The sequence below is a fragment of the Cetorhinus maximus genome, chromosome 1 (assembly GCF_964194155.1).
Source record: "Cetorhinus maximus chromosome 1, sCetMax3.hap1.1, whole genome shotgun sequence".
NCBI classification, from domain to species: Eukaryota; Metazoa; Chordata; class Chondrichthyes; order Lamniformes; family Cetorhinidae; genus Cetorhinus; species Cetorhinus maximus.
In genome coordinates this window covers 31,207,350-31,232,057 of record NC_135879.1, presented here as the reverse complement: position 1 = coordinate 31,232,057, position 24,708 = coordinate 31,207,350, and the positions used below count along the sequence as shown (strand labels likewise).

Genomic DNA, 24,708 nt, shown 5'->3' with positions numbered 1-24,708 from the left:
CCCCCCCAAGGCCTTTCATCCTCTTCCCCAAAGCCCGACCTGCCCCTTCCCCCAAGGCCCAACCCCCTCACCCCAAGGCCCAACACCCCCCCTGACCTCCAATCCGACCACCTGACCTCCAACCACCCCCCGACCTCTGACTCCCTGATCTCTGACCCCACCCGAGGCCTGACCCCCCCCCACCCCCCAGAAGCCCAACATGCTCCCCTCCTGAGGCCCAACAATCCATCCCTGAATGCCTGACCCCCCCGACTTTTGACCTCTAACCACCCCTCAACCTCCAACCTCTGATACACCCACCCTCTCTGGAACTTTAACCCGCTCCCCTAACCTCCGACCCACCGAACTCGGCCTCCCATCCCCCCCCCCCCCCAACGCCCAGTTCCCAGTGACCTCAGACTTCCCGACCCCCCTCTGAGGCCTGACCCTGTCCCCCTCCAAGGCCTGACACCCCCCCCCTCCCCCACCACCACCGGCAAGGCCCAGACCCCTGACCACCGACTCCGATACCTGATCCCCCCCCCCCCCCAGACCTTCCCCAACACAGACATCTGACCCCACAATCTTCGACCCCCGACTTCTGACTCCCCTGACCTCTGGCACCCCCCGACCTACAATCTCCCCCAGACCTCCGATCACTCCCCTCACCCTCCAAAATTCTATCCACTTACTTTAGACAGTTACATTCTCCCTGGCCTGTCAAGGACTTTTAACTTTCAATGCATCTTTAAACTTACCTGATTTAAGGCATCTAATGCCGTAAAAAAGAGGCGTGACGTCTTTCCCTTTGACTCTCCTGTACTTCGCTGCTGGTCTTTGGGGCTTTGCACTGCCTAGACCTCGCCCAGCCTCAGTCGGAAGGTTGGGTGAGATAGGATCGAAAAATCTGATATAAGTAATTGGGTGAGGAGTGGCAATCCAATACTGATTATTATTCCGAGGAAGTTCAGGCCCATTATAAAAAACAACAAAGAATGACTAAAAGGTTGGTAAGGAGGGAAAGAAATACAGTACGAGAGAAAGCGTTTCTATAGATATTTTAAAAAGATAAGTTAATAAAGTAAGCTTTGATCCAATAGAAAGTGAGTCTGGGGAATTAATAATGGAAAATAAGGAGATAGCAGATGAATTGAATAGGTATTTTTTATTATTTGTTCATGGGATGTGGGTGTCACTGGCTAGGCCAGCATTTATTGCTCATTCCAAATTGCCCTTGTTCACAGGGCATTTAAGAATCAACCACATTGCTGTGGATTTGGAGTCACTTATAGGCCAGACCAGGTAAGGACATTAACCTGATGGGTTTTTGCAATTAGCAATGGTTTTGTGGTCGTCATCAGACTTATAATTCTAGATTTTTATTGAATCCAAATACTCACCATCTGCCATGGGGGGATTTGAACCCAGGTCCCCAGACAATTACCCTGGGTCTCTGGAATACCAGTCCAGTGACAATACCACTACGCCACCACCTCCCAGGTCTCCCTGGTCTTCACTATAGAGGATACAGGTAACATCGCGGAAATAGCTTTAAATCAGGAAATAGAAGGGAGGAATTCAGGAAAATTACAACCACCAGGGAAGTGCTATTGAGCAAATTGTTGGGGCTGCGGGCTGACAAATCTCCAGGTCTTTGTCCTAGGGTCTTAAAAGAAGTGACTAGTGAGATAGTTGATGGTTGGTTTTAATTTCCCAAAATTCCCTAGATTCGGGGAAGATTCCATTAGATTGGAGAATAGCAAATGTAACTCATTTCTTCAAAAAGGGAGACAGAGAGCAGGAAACTATAGGCCAGTTAGCCTAACATTTGTCATAGGGAAAATGTTAGAAGCTGTTATTAAAGATGTTATTGCAGGGCACAGAGAAAAATTCAAGGTAATCACGCAGAGTCAACATGGTTTTGTGAAAGAGAAATCATGTTTAACCAACTTATTGGAGTTCTTAGAAGGAGTCACATTGCTGTAAATATAGGGGAACCGGTGGATGAATTGTACTTAGATTTTCAGAGCTATTTGATATGGTGTCACATCAAAGGTTATTGCAGAAAATAAAAGCTCATGATGCAGTGGATGACGTTTTGGCATGGATAGAACGTTGGGTAGCTTACAGGAAACAGAGTAGGCATAAATGGGTCATTTTCTGGTTGGCAGGGTGTAACGAATGGTGTGCCATAGGGATCAGTGATGAGGCCTCAGATCTTTACAATTTATATAAATGATTTGGATGAAGGGACCTAAGAAATGGTTGCTAAATTTACTGATGACACAAAGGTAGGTAGGAAAGTAAGTTGTGAAGAGATTGTATGGAGGCTACAAAGGGACATAGATAGGTTAAATGAGTGGGCAAAGATCTGGCAAATGGAGTTTAATGTGGGCAAATGTGAAATTGTCCATTTTGGCTGGAAGAATAAAAAAGAATTACATTATCTAAATGGTGAGAGATTGCAGAGCTCTGAGATTCAGAGGGATCTGGGTATCCTACTGCATAAATCGCAAAAGGCTAATTACAGCGAGTAATTAGGAAACCAATAGAATGTTATCGTTTATTGTGAGGGGAATTGAATACAAAAGTAGTTCTGATGAAGAGCCATACGGACTCGAAACGTTAACTGTATTCCTCTCCACAGATGCTATCAGACCTGCTGAGTTTTTCCAGCTATTTTTGTTTTTGTTTCAGATCTCCAGCATCGGCAGTATTTTGCTTTTATACAAAAGTAGGGAAGTTATGCTTCAGTTGTACAGGGCCCTAGCGAGGCCACATCTGGAGTACTGTGTACAGTATTGGTCGTCTTATTTAAGGAAAGATGTTAATGCGTTAGAAGCAGTTCAGAGAAGGTTTACCAGACTAATACCTGGAATGGGAGTGTTGCCTTATGAGGAAAGGTTGGACAGGCTAGGCTTGTATCCGCTGGAGTTTAGAAGAGTAAGAGGTGGCTTGATTGAAAAATATAAGATCCTGAGGGGTCTTGACAGGATGAATGTGGAGAGGATGTTTCCTCTTGTGGGAGATTCTAGAACGAGGGGGTCACTGTTTAAAAATAAGGGGTTGCTCATTTAAGACAGAGATGAGGAAATTTTTTTTCTCTCAGACTTTGAGAGACTTTGGAACTCTCTTCCTCAAAAGATGGTTGAAGCAGAGCTTTTGAATATTTTTAAGGCAGAGCTAGATAGATTCTTAATTAATGAAAGGTTATCAGGGGTAGGCAGGAGAATATAATCAGATAAGCCATGATCTTATTGAATGGCGAAGCAGGCTCGAGGGGTCGAGTGGCCTACTCCTGCTCCTAATTCATATGTTTGACCCTTGGACTTGACCTCCTAGTCAAGTGTAAAACTTAGAACTCGTTACCCTGTCATTGAGCAGGAACCATGCCGTTAGCATAAGGTCGCAGTATAATTAAAGTAGGGGATTTCTGATGCACTTAAGTTTTATCTGTACCTAAGAAATGGCATTGTATGGGTGAGGTCTTTGTTTTATTGCCCAGACTCAGTACTCTGTCCAGATCCAGAACTTTGAGTTAGAAATTCAAGGCTGGCCTAGCGATTCTATGGTTGAAAAACTGTGTTAGAATTGTGATGGTCCACACTTTGATGTAGTCAATCTTGGGAATTGCTTAAATTTTTTCTTCACAACTCCTAATCCTTACAGTTGCTAAATTTGTATGTCACCCCAGTGAGACTCCTTAGCCTTGAATGGCGGAAATGGCAAGCCCAAATTGAGATAAAAGTTCTTTTAAAAGAAAAAAGTTTCTTTGATATCTGAAGTGTTCAGTCTGTTTGGTCTTGATATTTCTGTGGGGTATAGACTACAATGTAAATCTAGATATACTAATGGATTGCTCCAATTGAACAGTTTTAAGAAAATGGAAGAGCTCCCAACTCATGACCTATTGTATAGAAGTACTCCTGATAAATCAACCTCCAGATTGCCTTTGATCTTTTTTGCTGTCTCTGACTGGTTCAGCTAAACATGTCGATCATCTTAGAGCATCAGAGTCTTAAAGGGCACATGTTGATTTCTGCAGCGATCTCCATAATTATTTCTAACTTGGTTGTGGAGAACTTTTTCTGTTACTAGGAAGGGTGCATCTAAATAAAAATGTTCTCTGATTAGGATGTACCATTTGGAGGCTCCAACCAAGTTTATTGAACTTCACACTTGACTAGTCTGATTAGAAAGGGCCCTTGTCTTCAGCCAGGACATGCTGGACAATCTCAGCACAGATACTTTCTTATTGAGAACATCAAATTTGGTAGATATTGTTGACTTAAGGGAGACCTTTTATAGGTCAATATATCCTTGATCCATCCTCTCTCTAACTCCTCATAGATGTAGAGTGCCACCCAGCTATAGATGATTTTGTTTCCCTAGGAAGGCCCTTTGCATGTTGATAGGACAGTGATAGAACTTTTATCAACAAAAAACTTCTTTCCATTAGCCGTTGGCTTCTTATGATTTTTGTGGGGCTTATTTTTCCCAATTTTGAAAAGCAAATGGGTCTTGTGTAGCGGGAGGAAGGCTTTGCATTTCTTTCTTTGGGCAATTTTCCTCCCTACCATAAAATTCATGTTTCATGGAAGGAGATCAAAACTTGGGGCTGTATTTCTAGCAGTTTTGTCCTGGCAACAGCATTTGTAATGCCTCAACTGGGGCTTCCACCTTCCTAGATTCATAATGGTGTTTGAGAGAGGTGTGAATCACCAAAATTAGATCATCTATCAAATAGGACCTTTATGAGTCGTGTGAATCAATCTGACATTAGGCCTTCATTTAAGCAGAAGCAACAAATCAAATGGGGTAATTATAATGGCAGCTGGACAAAATATGTCTGCGTTTCCCAGAATCAATCAAGATTGGAGAGATGCCGCATTGCGTTAGGCGTGCTATCAATCAAAAGAATGAGGATGTGATAGGTCCTTCTACAGGTGAATCTTAATTTGAAACAAATTCACAATTAATAGGCTGTGTGTGCCAAAGTGCATTTCACTTTAGCTAAACCCAAATTCAGCTAAGGATTTGAAGATTGATTTTTGTTTTAAACAGTGTCTTTTAAAATTTTTGAAATGCTACAATCTCTGAAATGTTCTCTTTTAAATTTTTTAAAACAGTATACTTTATAAATTGCAAAACAGCTTTTATTCCTCAAAATAGAAAATGGCTGGTTTGCACATTGTATTCTATGCTTAATGTGTTATGGTGCATTGGATGTTACAGTAAGGTTGAAGCAAAGCAAGCAACAGTAAGTAGGGTTTTCTTCAGATACTTTTCAAGGGAAGCTGTCAAGTAGAATTCTCAAACTGAACTGTGCAATATTTTTTGTAATCTGGTCATCATATAAGACTAGTGGCTCTGCTTGACTTGGTAAAAGAAACCTGAAGTAATCAGCAACTTGTATTTATACAACACCTTTAAAGCGGTAAAATGTCCCAAAGCGTTTTACTTAAGTGTAATCAGACAAAAATTGACATCGAGCCAATGAAGGAGACATCAGGACAGGTGACCAAAAGCTTGGTCAGAGAGATGGGTTTTCAGAAGCCACTTAAAGGAAGAATGAGGCTGAGATGTGGAGGAGCTTATGGAGGGAATTCCAGAGCTGAGGAACTAAACACTTGTACAGTCACCAGTTGAGGAGTGAAGGATGCACAAGAATGCAAAGGTGGAGAAATACATCATTCTTGAAGGGTTGCAGGGCTGGAGGAGATTGCAAAGATGGGGAGGGGTGAGGCCATGGAGGTATTTGAATAAGAAGATGAGAATTTTAAAATTGCATCACTAGACCTGGAGTCAACGTAGGCCAGCCAGCACAAGTGTGATGGTGAATCGGACTTGGTGCGAGTTAGGATACAGGCAGTGACACTTTAGAGGAGATTAAGTTTATGGAGGCTAGCCAGCTGAGCTGGTTGAGTCTGGATCATGGAGTGGACCAGAACTTTCAAGGTGATAGGTAACCTAACAACCAGCAGCTTTTGTAAATTGTACTGAAGGCAATAGAGCAGAAGCTTGAACAATAAGAATCCATTTTCTTACAGATGGGGTGAATACTAGTGAATTTTTGACCAGGAAGATGGATCTTGAAATGAGTGATTAAGACAGGAGATAAAGTGAAAATAGCGGTAACGATTCAAAGAATGGAGGATTCTGACGGACCGATAGGATACTCATGGGGTCAAATCTTGCTGGAAAACAAATGATGTATTCATGACATATTCTCCTATTAATGCACAAATCAGCCAGCAAGTTCAGGATATTGAAATATGTCTGGAGCAGTGAATCTCCAGAACTTGCTGGTCAATTTAGTCTCTCCACTGAATGGTATCCTACCCTAATCCTACCTGTTATTTTGAGACCTCACTGGAATGCACTAAGAACGCAAGTACACTTTTAATTAAATAATAGTTAGCGTCATGCCAATCAACTTCTCTGGCCCAGAAAGGGAAGTATTTAAGCTGCAGTATTCAGTCTCATTCTTGCATGGAGTAGATTCTTCTTAGAACTTTTTTAAATTTCCTGCTTTTCCATTGTGTCTTTTCTCCCGCAATCCAGTCTTTCTTTCCCTCCTTATTTTTCTTTCTTTACCTGATTTGACTCTAATTTGTCGTTATCCTCCTCCTTCGTTCCTTTGTGACTTTTTCAATCCTTAAATTCTGTCCCCTTAACCAATGAAATTATTGGTGTTTCAGTTGATGTAGGTCCCTGATGCACTGCTGTCCTCGCCACACCATTATCAGCTTGCACTTCCAATAAGTTACACTGTAAAGGTGCAGGAAAATGTCTAACTAATGGCATATGGCACAAGATTTGGCCCAATATTTTAGCCATAATAGTAGAGTAGAATGGAGCAGTGAAAGAATGTTCTTGCTAAGTTCTTCAAGATTAGAGTTGGAACAGAAAGATGAGCCAAACAGTTTTTTTCTCTTCAGGAGGTCTGTATGCCATCAGAATAGAAGATTTGTGGAAAAGAATTTGGAAAGACAATTTCAGCAAGAGATTAGAAGAAGTGATTGCTGCAGGGCAGAAAAATAAAAAAAGCATCAATTCCCATGTGTTGCATTTAGCAGTTTTTATTGTAGATTTCCAAAAGTTGTAAACTGAGATGAAGTTAGCTGGAGTGTTTCAAACAGACCAAGTATAGCCGGGTGCAATTTTTAAAAAAAACGAGACTGCCTGCCATTTTGTTCAGTTAGATTAAAATGTAATATCAGATCTGATGCAGGGGAAATAGCTAAATTAATACAAATCACATCACTGGCATAAAAGGATAAAAAGAATGAAAGCAACAGTTGGATCAAGACGAAACCCTAGAGATTTCTTGAAAATATGACCTATTTAAGCCAGATGAGATGGAATTGAAATGGCCCTTATCAAAGTCACAGTAAACTTCCTATGTGACTGGAAAATGACTTCATGACCATATTATCTTTCTGTAATTCTTTCCTCCATCATGCAGTTAGGTGGGAGCCAACTCACCTGGTTCCATTCTTATGTGGTCATAGCCAGAGGATCACCTGCAATGACTGTTCTTCCTGCTCCTGCACAGTTACCTCTGATGTCTCCCAAGGATCTATCCTCGGCCCCCTTCTATTTCTCATCTACATCCACTTTCAGCTCCCTCAACTCTATTCCCATTAACCTATTGACTGCCCATCTTCCCCTTTTGGTTCCCATGTTAGTCAAATTGTTTACTCTTTTCAGGTGCTGTCCCCCTCTCTCATTTAAATCTGCCATTGTCACCTCTAAAAAACCAACCCTTGACCTCACCACCATCCTTGCAAACTACCACCTATCTCCAACCTCTCTCTTCACTCCAAAATCCTTTAATGTGTTGTCACCTCCAAAATCTGTGTTCAATTTTTCAGGAACTCCATGCTTAAATCCCTTCAATTAGTGTCCTTCCCCTGCCACTGTACCAAAACAACCCTTATCAAAGTCATAAATGACATCCTATGTGACTGTAACAAAAGTAAACTATCCCTTCTCAATCTGTCTGCAGCCTTTGACACAATTGATCCGACCATCCTCCTCTACCACCTCTGTCATAGTCTTGCTGGTAGGCATTGCATTCACCTGGTTCCATTCTCATCTACTTAATTGTTGCCAGAGTGTGTATCGCAATGGTTTCTCTTCCTGCACCATTATCTCTGGTGTCCCCCAAGGATCTATCCTTGATCCCCTCTTTTTCAACTACAATCTGCCCCTTGGTAACAACGCTGAAAAGCACAGTTCACATGTACGCTAATGACATCCAGCCAGTTTTCAGTCCCTGCTCCAAACTCTGTTCCCTAGCTACCGACTCCATCCCTTTCCCTGGCAACTGTCTGAGTCTGAACCAGACTCTTCACAGCCTTGGTGTCATAGCTGATCCCGACTTGAGCATCTGACCATGTAATCGTGCTATCACTAAGGTCACCTATTTCCACCTCCATAACTACCCCTGCCTCAGCTCTTCTGATGAAATCCTCATTCATGTCTTTGCTACCTCTAGACCTGACCATTCCAACTCACTCTTAGCTGGTCTTCCACATTCTTCTCTCCATAAACTTCAGGTCATCCAAAAAACACTGCCTTGTCCTACCCTCACAAAGACCTGTTCATCTATCACCCCTGTGCTTGCTGACCTATATTGACTCCTGGTCAAGCAATCTCTTGATTTTAAAATTCTCATCCTTGTTTTCAAATTTCTCATTGGCCTCACCCCTCCCTATCTCTGTTTTCTCCTCCAACCCCTCAATCCACCTGAGATGTCTGCGCTCATCTAACCCTGTCCTCTTATGCATCCCCAATTTTAATCACTCCTCCATTGGTGGCCATGCTTTCAGTTGCTTAGGCCCTAAGCTCTGTAATTCTCTTCCTACAATTCTTCATCTCATTTTCCTTCTTTAAGACACTCCTTAAAACCTACCTTTTTGACAAAAGTTTTCATCATCTGACCTGATATCTCTTTTTGTGACTGTTGTATTTTGTTTTATAATGCTTCTGTGAAACATCTTGTGACATCTTATTACGTTAAAGGCACAATATGTATTTATAGTACATACTGCTCTTTGGCAACATTATCCATAAATCAGATTCAATACATACGCTAGTGAAACTTGGCTCCATCTCGCGATTACCTCTCTTGACCGCACCTTTGCTTCTGAATTGTCAGACTGCTTATCCTTTATCCAGTATTAAGTGCAAATTTCCTCCAACTAAACGTTGGGAAGACTAAAGCCATTGTCTTCAGTTCCTACCATAATCTCTGTTCTCAAGCCACTGACATTATCCCTCTTCCTGTCTGAGGCTGAACCAGGCAATTTGCTCCCTTGGTGTCGTATTTGACCCAGAGATGAGCTTCCCATCACACATTCGCAGATCACCAAGGTTGCCTATTTCCACCTCCATAGCTTCGCCCAATTCTGTTCTTACCTCAGCTCATCTGCTGCTGAAACCCTCGCCATGCTTTTGTTACCTCAGCCTCCATAAACTTGAGGTAATCTAAAATACTGCCAGTATCCTAACTCTTAGCAAGTCCTTTATACCCATAAACCCTGTGCTCACTGACTACATTGGCTCCCAGCCTGGCAACATTCCAATTTTAAAATTTTCATCCTTGTTTTCAAATTGCTATATGGTCTTGTCCCTTGCTATCTTTATGACCTCCTCTAAGCCATACAACTCTCCAAGATCTTTGTGCTCCTCCAATTCTGGCCTCTTACATATTCCCTGTTTTAATCACTCTGCCTTGGTGGCCATGTTTTCAGCTGCCTAGGCCTTAAGCTCTAGAGATCCCTCCCTAAACTACTCTGTTGCTCTGCCCCTCTCACCTCCTTTCAGACTCTGCTTAAAACCTACCTGTCATCTGTTTTAATATTTTCTTGTGTGATTCGGTATCATATTTTGTTTGATAATGTTCCCGTGTTGCGTCTAGGGATGTTTCAATATATTAAAGGCACTATTCAAATGCAGTAGCAGTAATAGTTGTAGTAGGGTACCATGTGACATTTGTTAAGGACTATTCTTCAAGGAGTACATATGAGACAGTGGGTAGAAGAGCGTAATGGTAAGAGTTAAGGTCAGAGTTGAACATGCTTAGGAAATTAGCCAAATTAGTGAGCAAAACAAGATTATGATTTGTTCGAGTTGTTTTTGGTCCTGCAGGATGTTAAGAGCACTAAACTATTATAGCCCTGATAAGTAAAGGAATGTTTATTTCAATAAAGATTGCTAAAATGAACAAAGGGCTGTTAGGTTAAACATTATTTAGATCTGTTTAATTTTTGAGATACTGATTGTGAAATTTCCATGTATAATACTTCAGTGTGGTTTCAGTGGTGCAGTAATGATGTTCTGCTGTTAACACTCAATGTTGCATTTAGTAATTAATGATTGGTTAAACATGCAAATACATCATGGGGCATAACAGTTTGATTCCTTGAAAAATTTAGTGTGAAAATTGGAACCTGGACAAAACTGAGGTCCTAATTTCAGAATCTTACAAACAGTAGTGCAGAGCTAAATGATCTTGGGATTTACCACCTTGTCCATGAAGCACTTTGGGACATTCACTGTGTTAAAAAAGCACTAAATAAATATAACTATTTGTAATCACCATGTTTAATAACCATGATAATGTTGAAGAGGAACCAACCTATCATGGATCCTTCCAGTAAAAAGAAGCCAAGCTTTTGAAGGAGGTATTTTTTGAGATTTTTGTCCTTGATGTACTCAACCCAGCATTAATTATGGTTTTATTCCATAGGTCTGCTATAAATTATCCTGGAGAAAAATTAATAATGGTTAAGTATTGTGTTCCCTTTGTTAAACTTCCAGATAGTAAGAAGCAATTACTTGTAGCCCTGTCGTTAATCACTTTTATAAAATAATATATAAAAGTATCACTGATGCCCAGAATTGGGAACCCGCTCAAAATTATGTTGTCACAGGCATGCTATAGCCAAAGTCCATAGACTAAGTTAGTATTTATTGTCTCTGTTATGCTGTTGAAATATTGCTTTAGTATTGTTATACAACAACTTGGGGTACTATCAGTGCCAGTATTGAAATCCATGGTGCTGTTCGTAATATCAGCATTAGTAAATAATTCGACAAAGTAATATTTGTCTTTTTTTTTGTATTATATGTGCATGTGCTGAGATTGCAAATGCTGGTATTGACTTTAGGATTGAAATTTACAGCCTGTTTCAGAGGTCACAAAATATGGCATTATGTCAAATTGTGCTGTTATCCATTAAGGCATTCTGTTCGGTAGAATTAGCTTTAGAAAATTGCTTTTCCAGACATTATTTATTTTCCATATTACACAGCAAGGAGGTGTTTCCTCTCTTGTAGCTGTAACGTTTGGAAGCCCCTGGTGGCATAAGAAATTATGTAATACAAGGGTTAGGGCCCGTAGTTTCTCACTAGTTCTGATCCTGGTGAGCCAAAATGGAGGAGATTTGGAATGAAATCAAATTTCTACAGATGGGGTGAGACAAGGGCAAGACCTTCCCATTATTTTCTTGTACCTGGAGGCTGCATTAGGACAGGTTGTGGATTTCTTGCTTGCTTATTCTGCTCGGGAATGTTGTGTAGTTTAGGGAATCTTCAAAACTATAGAAATTACATTTTTTTCAAATCTAAAATTGGTTTGTTGAGTATCTTTAATCTAAGATTTGCCTGTGTTGTGATCTCTTGCTCAGTTTCACTTGTTTCTTCTGCTCCTTCCACCACCGCTTTTCCCCATATTTGTCTCCCCTCCTTTCATGAGGACAGCAATACATTTTGACATTTTATTTATGATGAAGTTGTGCAAGTGATCATTTTTAATTTGTGTTGAGATATTCTGTCCTAAATCCAATCATGGCCTCATATGACACCTAGACAGTGAACCAGCAGGAATTGAAAGTACTCTAGGAGCAAGAATTCTGGATGATCTCCCTGGATGCGGGAGCAGAAGGCACCAGCCCAAACAGATGAATGGCTCAAGAAGTGGCCAGCCACTAAGTAGGTTGGCATGAAATACTACTCAGAAGGAATGGTTTGAGAAGCCAAGGTAGAAGGCTGGGGAGTACTAGTTTGGAGAATGGCTGAGAAGACAGGAGTGGTCCCTAGGCTGACCACCTAGCTGAAAAGGGATGGGGCAGGAATAGTGTAGCGCAAGGCATTTTGTGTCTGGCAAGCGCAGGGGTAGAAATGTGGAATAGGAGCGATTAATTCTGCTAAACATACTTTATGTAAATGTATAAATACCTACAGGAAAGAAGCAAAATAAACAAACAGGAAAATCAACATTTAAAAGTTGGAAGCAATTTCACCTTATTGAAACTTCTGTGATTAGAAGCTTTGTCCACAGCAATTGAGAAAAAGTTGACACAAAAATTAAAACAGTGGGGAGTGGGAAGTCAGGTCCAGGCAGGAAATCATGCAAGGGCAAGATTTTTATATAATATATTGTAGCTATTTGGATTTAACTGTCTAATTATGTTTATGTGCAGTACACAGAAATGTTAATTTAAAAAGTAACGTAGGATCCATTTTTCTGAAATCAACTCTGTGCTAGGAGATGAGATAACTAGACAAGAAATTGGATTGCTAGTTTTACTCCTAAAATTTGTAACCAAGTAATTACAGACTAGTTGAATTGTAGACTAGCTAAAACAAGTGTATATTTTCAGTAATGCAAAAGTAATGCTGGGAATCAAAATAAAAATAGAAAATGCCTGAAATACTCAGTAGGTCCGGCAGCATTTGTGAAGAGAGAAACGGTTATGTTTCAAGTCAATCACCTTTCATCAGAACTTAAACGTTAACTATATTTTTCCAGTATTTTGTTTCAGTTAAAATTGTATGAGTTGATGTGTTTTCCAAAACACATCTGTCTACTGCAAAACAACTTGCATTTATATAGTCCCTTGAAGTTAGTAAAACATCCCAAGGCATATGACAGAAGAATTATCAATCCAAATTTTGCACTGAACCGCATAGCAATATATTAAGACATGAGACCAAAACCTTGGGCAAAGAGAGAAATTTTAAAAAGCATCTTAAAGAGGAAGAGGGAGGTTTGGGGATCCACATTAAAATTAATGTGGATGATTTGATAAACAGCTTTACCAGAAATGAAATCTAAATCTGTGAAAAACCAACCTCATTGATGGCGGAGTCAAGCATGTGGATGCAAAAGACAATGCCAAAGCATTGGCTAATACCTTCAGCTAGAAGTGCTGAGTAAACTTTTCCTAAAATCCCTACTATCACAAAAGCCAGTCTTCAGCCAGTTCCATTCACTCTAGATCATATAAAGGAACAGCTGAGTACAGTGGATACAGCAAAGGCTGTGGGCCTCAACGGCATCCCATCCTTTTATTCTGAAGACTTGTGCTCCATAATTATGCACCTCTAGCCAAGCTGTTCATAGGATCCTAGAAATTTACACCATTCAGCCCATCGTCTCTGTGGCGGCTGAAAAAGAACTATTTAGCCGAGTACCACTTTCCAGCTCTTGGTCCGTAGTCCCTATAGATTACAGCATTTCAAATACATAGCCAAGTGCTTTTTAAATGTAACGAGGATTTCTGCCCCAATCACCCCTTCAGGTAGAGTTCCAGACCCCCACCACACTCCAGGTGCAAAAATTTCTCAACTCCCCTCTAATCCTTTGCAATGGGGAGACAGTGGCATAATGATGGTATCTTTGGACTAGAAATCCAGATGTCTCGGCTAATCCTCTGGGTGTATGGTTCAAATTCCACCATGGCAGCTGGTGGAATTTAAATTAAATTAATTAATAAATCTGGAATTGAAAGCTAGCCTCAGTAATGGTTGCAATTAAATTATCATCGATTGCCATAAAAACCTATCTGGTTCACTAATGTTCTTTAAGAAAGGAAATTTGCCATCCTTACCTGATCTGGCCTACATTTGACTCCAGACACACAGCAATGTGGTTGACCCTTTACTGTCCTCTGACATGCCGGAGCAAGCCACTCAGGTCAAGAGTAACTAGGGATTGGGGCAACGAATGCTGGCCTTGCCAACGACACCCAAATCCCATGAAAGAATAAATCAAAAAAAATTTAAAATCTCTGCTCCCTGGTTATTACGAGGGGAAATGGGTTCTCCCTATCCATTCTATCAAGGCCCCTCATAGTTTTATACGCGTCATCTAAATCTCTCCTCAACCACCTCTGTTCCAAAGAAAACAGCCCCAGCCTGTCCAATCTTTCCATGTAGCTAAAATTTCAGTCCTAGCAGTATCTACTTGTGCCCTCTCCAGTGTGATCACACCCTTTGCAATACTGTACCTCTAACTAATGTTTTAGACAGTTCTAACTTAAAAAAATAGACATAAGAGAAGGTTCTAGCATAACCTCCCTGCTCTTATGTTCTGTGCCTTGGAAAGGAAGATATCCCTTATGCCTTCTTAACCACCTTATCTACCTATCCTGCTACCTTCAAGGATCTGTGGACGTGCTGTCCCTTTTGCTCAAATTTCTCAGAATCCTATCATTTATTGTAGCTGTATTGCAATGAATACACATCACTGTCGTTTACCTAACAACGTGGAAAATTGTCCAGGTATGTCCTGCCCACAAAAGCAGGCAAAATGTGATTTGGTCAGTTGCCGCCCCATTGCTGTTTGTGGGAACTTGCTGTACGAAAATTGGCTGTTGTGCTTCCTACATTATAATAGTGACTACACTTCAAAAGTACTTCATTAGCTCTAAAGCACTTTTGGAACACCCTGAGGTTGTGAAAGATGCTGTAGAAATGCAAATTTTTCTTTTCATCAGCCTACTCTTAATCATCAGCAAAGTAGAATGTGTTATCGACAGCAAAATCAAGCAGCACTTATCTATAACTTGCTTACCAATGGCTGGTTTGGATTCTACCAAGATCATCCTGCTTCAGACCTCTTTACAGCCTTGGTCTAACATGTACAAGAACTGAATTCCAGACGTGAGCTGAGAGTGACTGCCATTAATGTTAACGTAGCATTTGACCAAGTGTGGTGTCAGGGAGCCAAAGTAAAATTGAAGTCACTGGGAGAAAACTCGACTGGATTCATACCTAGCACAAAGGAAGATGTTTGTATTTGTTGGAGATCAATCACCTCGGTCCCAGGATATGGCTGCAGGAGTTCCTCAGGGTAGTGTCCTAGGCCTAGCCATCTTCAGCTGCTTCATCAATGACATTTCCTCCATCATAAGGTCAGAAGTGGGGTGTTTTGTTGATGATTGCAGTGTTCAGTACCATTTGCAACTTAGATATTGAAGCAAACCCTGCCCGCATGCAGCAAGACCTGGACAACATTCAGGCTTGTGCTGAGAGAAGTGGCAAATATCATTCATACCGCACAAGTGCCAGGTAATTACTATCTCCAATAATAGAGAATCGAACCACCTCCCGTTGACATTCAATTGCATTACCATTGTTGAATTCCCTACCAACAGCCAGGGATCCACCAGTGACCAGAAACTTAATGGACTAGCCACATAAATAGTGTGGCTACAGGAGCAGGTCAGGGGTTGGGTATTCTGTGGTATGTAACTCACCTTCTCACTTCCCAAAACATTTCCACCACTTACAAGTCAGGAATGTGATACCATACTCTGCACTTGTCTGACTGGGTGCAGATCTAACAACACTGAAGAAGCTCAGCACCATTGAGAATAAAGCAGCCCACTTGATTGGCACCTCATCCACCACCTTTAGCATTCAGACCCTCCTGCGCACTGTTAAATAAAAGCCAGTCTATTGAATTTTATGATATCTTATGGGGCTTCCATATAGGATAAGAGTTAATTGGAATTTTTTTCCAGTGCTGCATTATATCCACACTAATCAGTGAATAGTAGTTTCCATGACAACAGAAGTGGTACAATGACCATATCTGATCTTGGGAGGGGAAGCTGAGCCAGCCAGCCCACCACTGATCACTATCCTGTGGCCCATGAGGTTGGATGGGGATAGGGGTGGATTCTTCAATATTTGCCTCCATTGTGGTCAGTTAGCCTGGAGCTTCATCATTTAGGCTCATACATCAAGAATGGTTACTTGGTTGAGGTACGAGAAAACATGAACCATCCATCAGGATGTGTTGGCATCTTCAAGAAAGAATCATGGATTTTAGTAACTTGCACTAAGGGATTTCTATTGTACTTTATAGTGATGATGATATACATTTAACAAGATGGTTTGAAGGGGAAAATGTTAAAGCTGCTGTTAAATAGCCTTGGGTTTCACTTGTTCTATCTTGTTTTCTCTGGACAGGAGGTCAAGTTTAAGGAATGTCTCTGATCTTTTTGTGATGGGAGGAGCTCTAGTCCTAGAGTCTGCAGCTCTTCTTCATTGGCTGGAGAGAGGGGGTTATGGACCTCTAGGAATGACTGGGATATCAATGGGAGGTCATGTAAGTTTCACCATTTTATAAAGCTGCTGAACTGTTCAAAAGTGAGCAGGTATCATATCTGAGGAAAATGAAGGTTGGAAATGCTACAAGTCCACTATTCTAAGTGATTCTCAATTTTAGGTTTGGTATTTCTATCCTGAATTTCAGTAAAGAAATGTTAATTATTGGTCATATAGTTACTAGAGGTCAATCCCCCCACTTCTCATGTTTGCCAGACCCTCTCGCACCCAGCCTCTCAACTTTTTACCTATACTTCGGCTGTTAGATTTAGAGATTCTGCTTGGTGATTTCAGGGTCCTTCTATCTGTTTTGCCACTCCCTCATGGCTCCATTTTCCGTCAGCTTACTTCCTCCTGGGCTTTACCACTGAAATCTCTGCTCCCTTGGCTTGGCTTCAGCTGGCCTCTGCTTCTTTCCTGAGTATAGAAAAGATCAATTTAATATTGATTTATCATTGCCACATACTCTGATCATTTTTGAAATAATTGAGTTGACAGAATTTTGTAAAACTATGAAATAGCATTTTAACATGCTATAAAAAAAACTTGGATATTTCATTGCATATTGTAGAACTTTTGTATTTTTAAATTACAGATGTAAAGGCTTTAGACTTTTTGACAAAGTTTCATTTAACTGAAAGAGTGAGGACCTGTGGAGTGGATAAAGTCATGGGATTACTTGATAAATGGATGGGAAGAGAAGGGAATAAAGGCAGAAGAGGTTGGGATGGGTAGACCAGGTCAGAAATGGCTAGACTGCAATGGGCATTGGAGGGATTGGAGCAGAAATGCAATACATAAGAGAGAGGCTGATTGTTGTATCAAATGGGAGCATAACAAACATGAGCACGGCAGAAAAATGGGAAGAATGATATGGAGACAGGAGGGTTAAATCAGTCAGATTTGAAGAATTGTTATGATCTCGGTAGAGACCAGCAATAGTTTTTCTTTTTGGAAATCTGAAAATCCAGTGTTTACTAAAAGAATGAAGTCACAAGGTTCACTGTTTAAACAAAATAATTTTATTACACAAAAATCAACGAACATGTATGTTAATAACCATACTCTAGCTTAAATAGCCAGTTACATTAAAGATATTAAAAGTATAATGAATACAGTTACTTGAACTCTAAACTGCACTTCTTAACTCAAATTTCCTTCTACACCCATTGGACTTGCACCCTTAAAACTTAAGTCAGATACTTATCAGAAATTGGAAGATTAACCACTTGATCTGAGTACTGATTCAAAGATTTGTATAAGGTTTGAGATTTCTTAGGCCTTCCACATGCTTCCGGTAAAGTTGGCCCTTCAGATCTTCTCCAACAGTCCCATGGTTGTAGACTCAATGCAAGTTCAATGCAGGCAGCACTAGAGTATTAATTGTAGCTACCTCAGGTCATCACTCTCCTGGTTCTAATGTACTTTAACTCTAGAGTCATGCATCTAGAAACTGTCTTCTCAGCTTGGCTATCCCAGAAGTCTAACTCACTGTTAGAGTCCTTCAGTTATCAAGGTTTTTAAACCCTGTTAGCCAGCACACAGAATTTCAACTGAATTCTGCTTGAAAGAGATGTTCCCTGCAGCCAGCTTGTTGTAAACTAACCTGCTTGAAAGTACAAGCGCCACACACAATCTACTCCCACCTGTAATTAACTTCTTTTGACCCCTTTTGTTTTACTATCGTTTTTTTCCCAGGCAGCTTGGTCACTTGATCAGTCACTGGAAGCAAGTTGCTTTTTTTATAAGAAATCATCTTCCAAAGAAACTTAGTTCTTAAAGGGGCCATGACACCAAAATAAAACATTGGTTTTTCTCCAAGAGCATATGGGTCATCTCAGGATATACACTGAAATATCTACTGCTATTATAGAATTTTAGAACAATTGACTTTGAGTAAAAGAAGCAAGTTTGCGTTTTATCTTGCAAGAAGTTTGATCTGTGGCTTCCAGAGAAGATTGCTTTCCATTAATTGCAGTGACAGACTAAATATTTTATTTACAGATGGCATCATTAGCTGCAAGTAACTGGCCCAAACCCATACCACTGGTACCCTGCCTGTCTTGGTCCACAGCTTCGGGAGTTTTTACTACAGTGAGTAATTATAATTGGTTTCAGATTTATGATTTGTTACTTTGTTGCATCTGAAGAAATTTTTAAACGTTGTGTGTGTAGAGACTGAGTGGAAGGTTTTTAAACTTTCTGAAAAGGTCCTGCTAGCCTTGTGAGTTTATTTGTTTCAATTAACTTCTTGTTTTGTTACGTTTGCACTATGGATTCTTTATGAAGTCGTTTATGAAAATGGAATTGAAATCCTTGATAGTAATGTTGAGTTTTGATTTCTGGTTTCCAATTTAAATTATAAATATTAAGCCCTGAGCTAACTAACTTTTAAAGTAACCTTTAATAGTTCATAACTTGGTATGCTGCACAAAATAAATTTCACATTAAATTCTCACTTTTCTGCTTCTATCTCACTATCCCAATACCATGGGGAGGAGGAAGAGGCACCAAATTGTTTTGACACTGCCATTTGTTAATCCTAAACACTGTATGCTTTCGTTTGAAAGTGTTTTATGCATCTGGTCCATGCTTGCAGCTTCCTTCTATGCCTTTTGCAGCATCGAGTGAAGGGCTTAGCACTCATAGCTGCCTCTTTACAAGCCCCCGTTCACAGTTTTGCATACTATTACGGACACAGGAGAGAGACAGACTGAATTGCCCTAATTCTTCTACCTTTCTGCCCATAGTCAGTGTGGTTTAATTTAGGTAAGGCTGAGATGTGTTCCCAAACCTCCATGTTTCTGTGTGGTCAGATTTTACAAAGTCACTAGCAGCAGACTTTCATGGATTTTTAAACCAGTAGTATTATTTATTCACGCACTTTTCCCAAAAAGGTTTATTGCTACTTCACACATACCACATACACACAAGAAAGATAGAGTAAAAGAAAGGAATTTCACTTCTATAAATATTAAAACCAAACAATAGTTAACAGTTCAAGTGTTTGTAAGAGTCCAATGAGAGGGGCGTTTCCACTTACATGAGCCCAGATAGCTGAAGACAGAATTTTGTAGAGTTCCTTTGGGATAAGAGATATGCAGCAAGTAGAGTAGGCAGCCTTGATAATACTTAAAGCTAAAGGACCAGTTTCCCTTTTCCAGAAATACTTGAGATATATTGAAAACAGGTTTTCAAGGAGGCATTAAAACTTTAAGCCTTGTGGCCTGGTAGGAGGCTAAATGTTATAGCCTGATTTCAGCAATGATGTTCCTTCTGATCTTAATCATCTGCTGCAAAAAACAAGTAGGGTTTATAATAAAAGACTTTGAAAAATCAGAGTTCCAGTCATGTGATGACTGGTCATTGATGCACAGTGAAAAACAATCGATAGTCTATTCATATTAACGAAGGAATTTCCCCTTCCCATGGTCAAAAACCATTGACATAAAATAGAGGCAGATAGGAGTCTTTGGCACATTCTTTGTGCATAAACAGCTTCTTGAGGTCTCCTTTGATACCAAGTAGTCCTGGTGACAGACAGTCTAAGACCTTATTGTCCTTGCTGTTTTGGTGTAAGTCTGGTGCGATATTCCACAAGGATATGGTCTAGGCATGTTCATTGTAATCCACCTTTTAGAAGCTTCCAGAAGCTTTGCCAGCTTGCAGTTCCAAAAGTCAGGTAACCTGTGGCAGCCATCTTAAAGATCAGCAATGTCCATTTTTTTTTAAAGCAGTCTTACAAGTTGTTAAAAATTTGTAATGTCCTCGGGCCTGCTCAGCATGATACTGTCATTCCTACCCAGTGTGCCTCACAGTGACTTTGCTTGCCAACCCTACCTTGATCTATCCCCTATTCCTCTGGCACATTCTTCTCCTTTGAGCATCTCGTTTTGTTCTATTCTTATCGCCTCTCTTTTACAGTCCTCATTCTCTATCGCCCACCCAAGCTCCTTGTTAAGCTTCTCACTAAGATATTGTCATGACTCACTGGGGATGGTGCGCTGTAATATCAAGCCCCACTGTTCCCCGTGCCGTGACAAATGTGAAAAAGTTTGATCAAACCACCAAACTGCCCCAATTCTACATAACTGTTTAAATTAGGTTAACGGAATATGAGCACCAGGTTTATAAACTTAGTAAGTAAATAACTGTTTATTGAACAAACTGTCATTAACCAGTGGCAAAAGAAAGAAATATGACCTGCTAAATTTCTAACACTATAACTTGAACTCTACCCCCTTCTTAAATCCCTCTATATACACACACACACATAAGGCACACAGAAACATGGATTTTACTGATTTCTGCCTCTGCGCCTGAGTGACTTCTCAGTAATTTAAACCTTCACCTTGATTTAGTTTTCTCCCTATTGAGTTTCTAGCTTCCTGTCCTCTCAATCTTTCCCACCACATAAACCGTACTACCCATGTTCACAGCCAACCCCTTGACCTTGCCATGTTGCATAGCCTCTCTTTTCCCATCAACTGAATTGCAGATTAGACCACCTCTGATCCCTTCCTATATTCCTTATCATTCAGCATTCTGTTCTCCCTTCCAACCCTACTTCCTTTGAATCAACCTCTGGAAAAGGATCTCTTCCCAAGTCATTTATGGCAGCAGTTTGAGACTCCCAACTGTCTAGCCTTTGAGCCCCTGTTATGTTTGCAGATGTCAGTCTACTCAATAGCACCCTTACCTCCACTTTTGATTCCCTTGTCCTCAGTAAAACTCTTGCTGTCTCCCACCTAGGTGGCCTCTCCCACTGGTACAGCCCCCATTTTTGCAGACTTGAACATAATTGCACACAATTGGATTAGCCAACCGTTGCCAGATCAGCTGGACCACATCAAGCACTGTTCTCTTCTGCTGCAAATGCTCACTACTCCAGGATCATCCTGGAATGCAGTCCAATACCAACTGTTTCCTTTGATCCCCCTCCTTGTCTCCTTTCACCCTCACTTCCAACATGAGTGGACTACTTGAACAAAAACATAAAATGCTGAAAAATTCAGCAGGCCTGACAACATCTGTGGAGAGAGCGGAAGACATCGATCAAAATCAACCTATTGAACCCTGTACTCCAGAACTGGTGCTATTGAACTGTTTTATCCCACCCTTAAAATCCATATTTCTGTGTGCCTTATGTGTGTGTTCTTCGGAGCTCTGAAGAAGGGTCATACAGACTCGAAACGTTAATTTTGTTTTTCGCGCTCCACATATGCTGTCAAACCTGCTGAGTTTTTCCAGCATTTTCTGTTTTTATTTCAGACTTTCAGCATCTGCAGTATTTTGCTCTTATCTGAGTGGACTTCTTTGTCACTTAGGTTGAGACCATCAGTTTATATGCCTCTGCTGCATCCCTCCCATCTGCCCACTAAGCCAAGGTTGCTTCCTCCCCCGCCCCCCCCACCCCCCGACTGCTCTCTCCACCCCCCCCCCCCTCTCTCCCCCCACTCCACCACCCCCCAACACCAGACCCTTATCTCTGAATTCACATTCCTCTCCAATCTCCCTCATGCCTCATTTGAGCTCATCTTGCCCATGAGATCGACCTCCAGCTCTCCCCATCCTTTTCCCACTGAATTTCTGAGACTTCATCTCCACAAGGACTGTGCAGTGATCACTCCTACAGATACTGACAGGTTGGTGGGGATGAAGTCAGATATGTTTTTCCCTCTTGTTGGTTCCCTCACCACCTGCCACAGACCCACTCTAGCAGCTATGTCCTTTAGGACTCAGCTAGCTAGGTCAGTAGTGAGCCAGTCTTGGCGATGAACATTGAAGTCTCCCACCCAGAGTTAGCTGATGATGCAAAAAGTTTCCTCCCATTGGGTGCAGTTCTCTTTTCATCCCCCCCTTCTACGGTTAAAAAAAAACTCCTCCTTTGTAAACTACAGCTCGATCTCTAGCCTCCGATATCCTTGAATGTATTGTTACCTCCCAAGTCCATGCCCATTTTCCCTGCGACTTGATGGTTGTACCTATCTGGTTTCTGCCCCATTCTCCAGCACTGAGAGTTACCTAATCAAAGTCACAAATTATATATTGTGTGTCTGTGATCATGGTGCACTATTCCTTCTCGTTCTCCTTGAGTTGCCTGCAGCCTTTGATGCAGCTGAGCATATCATCCAACTCTAATACCTCTCTTTGATTGTCCAGCAGAGTGGAACTGTCCTCGCCTAGTTCTGCTCTTATCAATCTTGTCACAAATAGAGAATCTCCTGCAATGACTTCTATTCCTGCCCCTGATCTGTTACCTCTGGAGACACCTAAAAATCTGTCCTTGGGCTGCTCCTATTTGTATTCTACATGCTGCCCCATGGCAATCTTTTCTGAAGATGAGATGTTAGGTTCCATATATGTACTGATGATACTCAGTTCTACCTCACCACCTCTTCCCTCGATCTCTTCGCTGCTGCTGTGTTGTCAGATGGCTTGTCTGATGTTTAGTGTTGCAATTTCCCCATATTAACCGTAAACTTTGTTCCTTCACCACTGATTTCATCCGCCTATCTTGGTCTGAACCAGGTTTTGCATTACTCTTTAACTTTAACTCTAACCTGAGCCTCCAAGCCCATTTCCTCTCCATCACAAAGGCCACCTTCTACCACCTAACATTGTACTTCTCTGCCCCGCCTCTGCTTTTTTGCTGTTGAAACCCTAATGCATGCTTTTGCTACCTCCATAAGCTTCAGATTATCCTAAACTCTGCTGCCTGTATCCTAACCCACACCAAGTCCTATTTACCCATCATCTCTGTGCTGATCGACATTGGCTCCTGGTCCACCAATGCCTCAATTTTAAAAATGCTCATTCCCCTGTTCAAATCACTCCATGGCCTCATCTCCTCCCACCACCACCACCGTCCCCACAACCTGACCACCATCTCTATAATCTTTGCAAGCCATAAACTACCAAGAATTGTGTGTTCCTCCAATTCTGACCACTTTTGCATCTCCCACTTTTTTTGCCCCATGATTGCCAGTCATACCTTCAACCATCTAGCCCTGAAGCTAAATTTCTCTGTGTCTCCCCCTCATCATTAATATTTAAACCTCATCAGACTTGAGTAAATTCTGATAATTTATCTCCAAGTTACTTTCAAACTTAGAAAATCTTGTTAACTAATTTTAAGTCGATTAGCATATTAGATTTGAAAACAACTCTGAAATTTCGTTTCGAATTCACTCATAGTGCTAGGTGAAGGTCTGTGATTGTTGATGTCCTGTGTGAAATGAATTTGGTCAGTCTCAACTCATTGGTGTAGGATATGAAAGATATTTCCCTTAGGTTGTGCCTATTGAGTCAATAAGAATGCTGCTATTGGGTGTCTGAATTTCTAGAGTATTTAATTTCCCTAAGTTGAGTATAGAATTTAATCAAAATAATATTTTTTGAAAATGTTTCTAACCCATGACTAAAGGAAATAGCAGATAGATTGGAGCTAAGAAATGTTTCTTCCTTCATGCAAAAGAAATTATATTCCACATTTACTCATTAAACATATGATTTAGATTACTTGAAATCCCTTACTATTATTTCATTTTGCTGGGGGTTGAGAGTTGACGACCATGGATTGATATTGTGGAGCAATGGAAATAAGTTGCCTCTGGCTGTTCAGCTTCAGTTGGTGCATAGGCCAGGTTTACTCAGGTCTATGTATTCTGTGATCTTTCGGTTTTGTGTCCCAAATTGTTTCAGGGTTGGGAGTTATTTTGTAGAAAGGTTGCTAAAAGTTACCTTTGAACCTTTTGTCAAGTAACTTTTGATTCATGTCACATACAGCAGTGTATGTAAAGATACCTTTGTAGCTTGCAATCTTTGAAGAAAAGATTTTCTATGTGTCTTTGCATATTTGCATACTTTAATATTCAATATAACACAACACTTATTGTGAAGTCTGTAAGCATCCCTTCATCTGTTCTATTTAAATTCATTAATAAAATGACTATAAAACAGAAGGAATAGACATATATGGCTGTCTTTTAATGCAGTTGATGTGTAAGACTAATATTGTGCCACAGTCGGATCCTCCTTGAATATGGCTCCAGAATAAGATCCACTTCTAAAGTGCAAATGATTGGTATTTACCTCGTTGGCTGAAGAGCTTAATTTGCAGAACACCTTGTTGTCATATATTTAAATTTCAGAGCATTTTATGATGGGGGGAAAAGGCCTTCTCTAGGAGGAAAAAGAGGAATTTTGAGTGTTAATGAATGAAAATTGAAGGCAATGCCAGGAATTCTCAAAGGCAAAGAAGGAGGGCAATAGCAAGGTGCAGTAGTTTCAAGATAGAGTTCTAAAGGACAGGATTTT

General features: G+C 40.7%; 1 protein-coding gene across 9 annotated transcripts in view; it reads left to right on the top strand.

Annotated features, from left to right (window-relative positions):
* Positions 1-24,708, top strand: part of abhd18 (abhydrolase domain containing 18) — a 128,869-nt gene that overhangs the window by 76,513 nt on the left and 27,648 nt on the right. For 8 of the 9 annotated variants that reach the window (XR_013576261.1, XM_078539614.1, XM_078539605.1 and 5 more), the window contains 2 exons: positions 16,252-16,390; positions 18,394-18,483. Coding sequence is in view for 8 of the 9 variants with exons in the window: in XM_078539614.1 (XP_078395740.1) it covers positions 16,252-16,390; positions 18,394-18,483 (229 nt within the window). In the remaining variant the exon portion in view is untranslated. Of the gene's footprint in view, positions 1-15,326; positions 15,346-16,251; positions 16,391-18,393; positions 18,484-24,708 lie in introns of those variants that run through there. The other variant, XM_078539643.1, reaches the window with a different exon arrangement.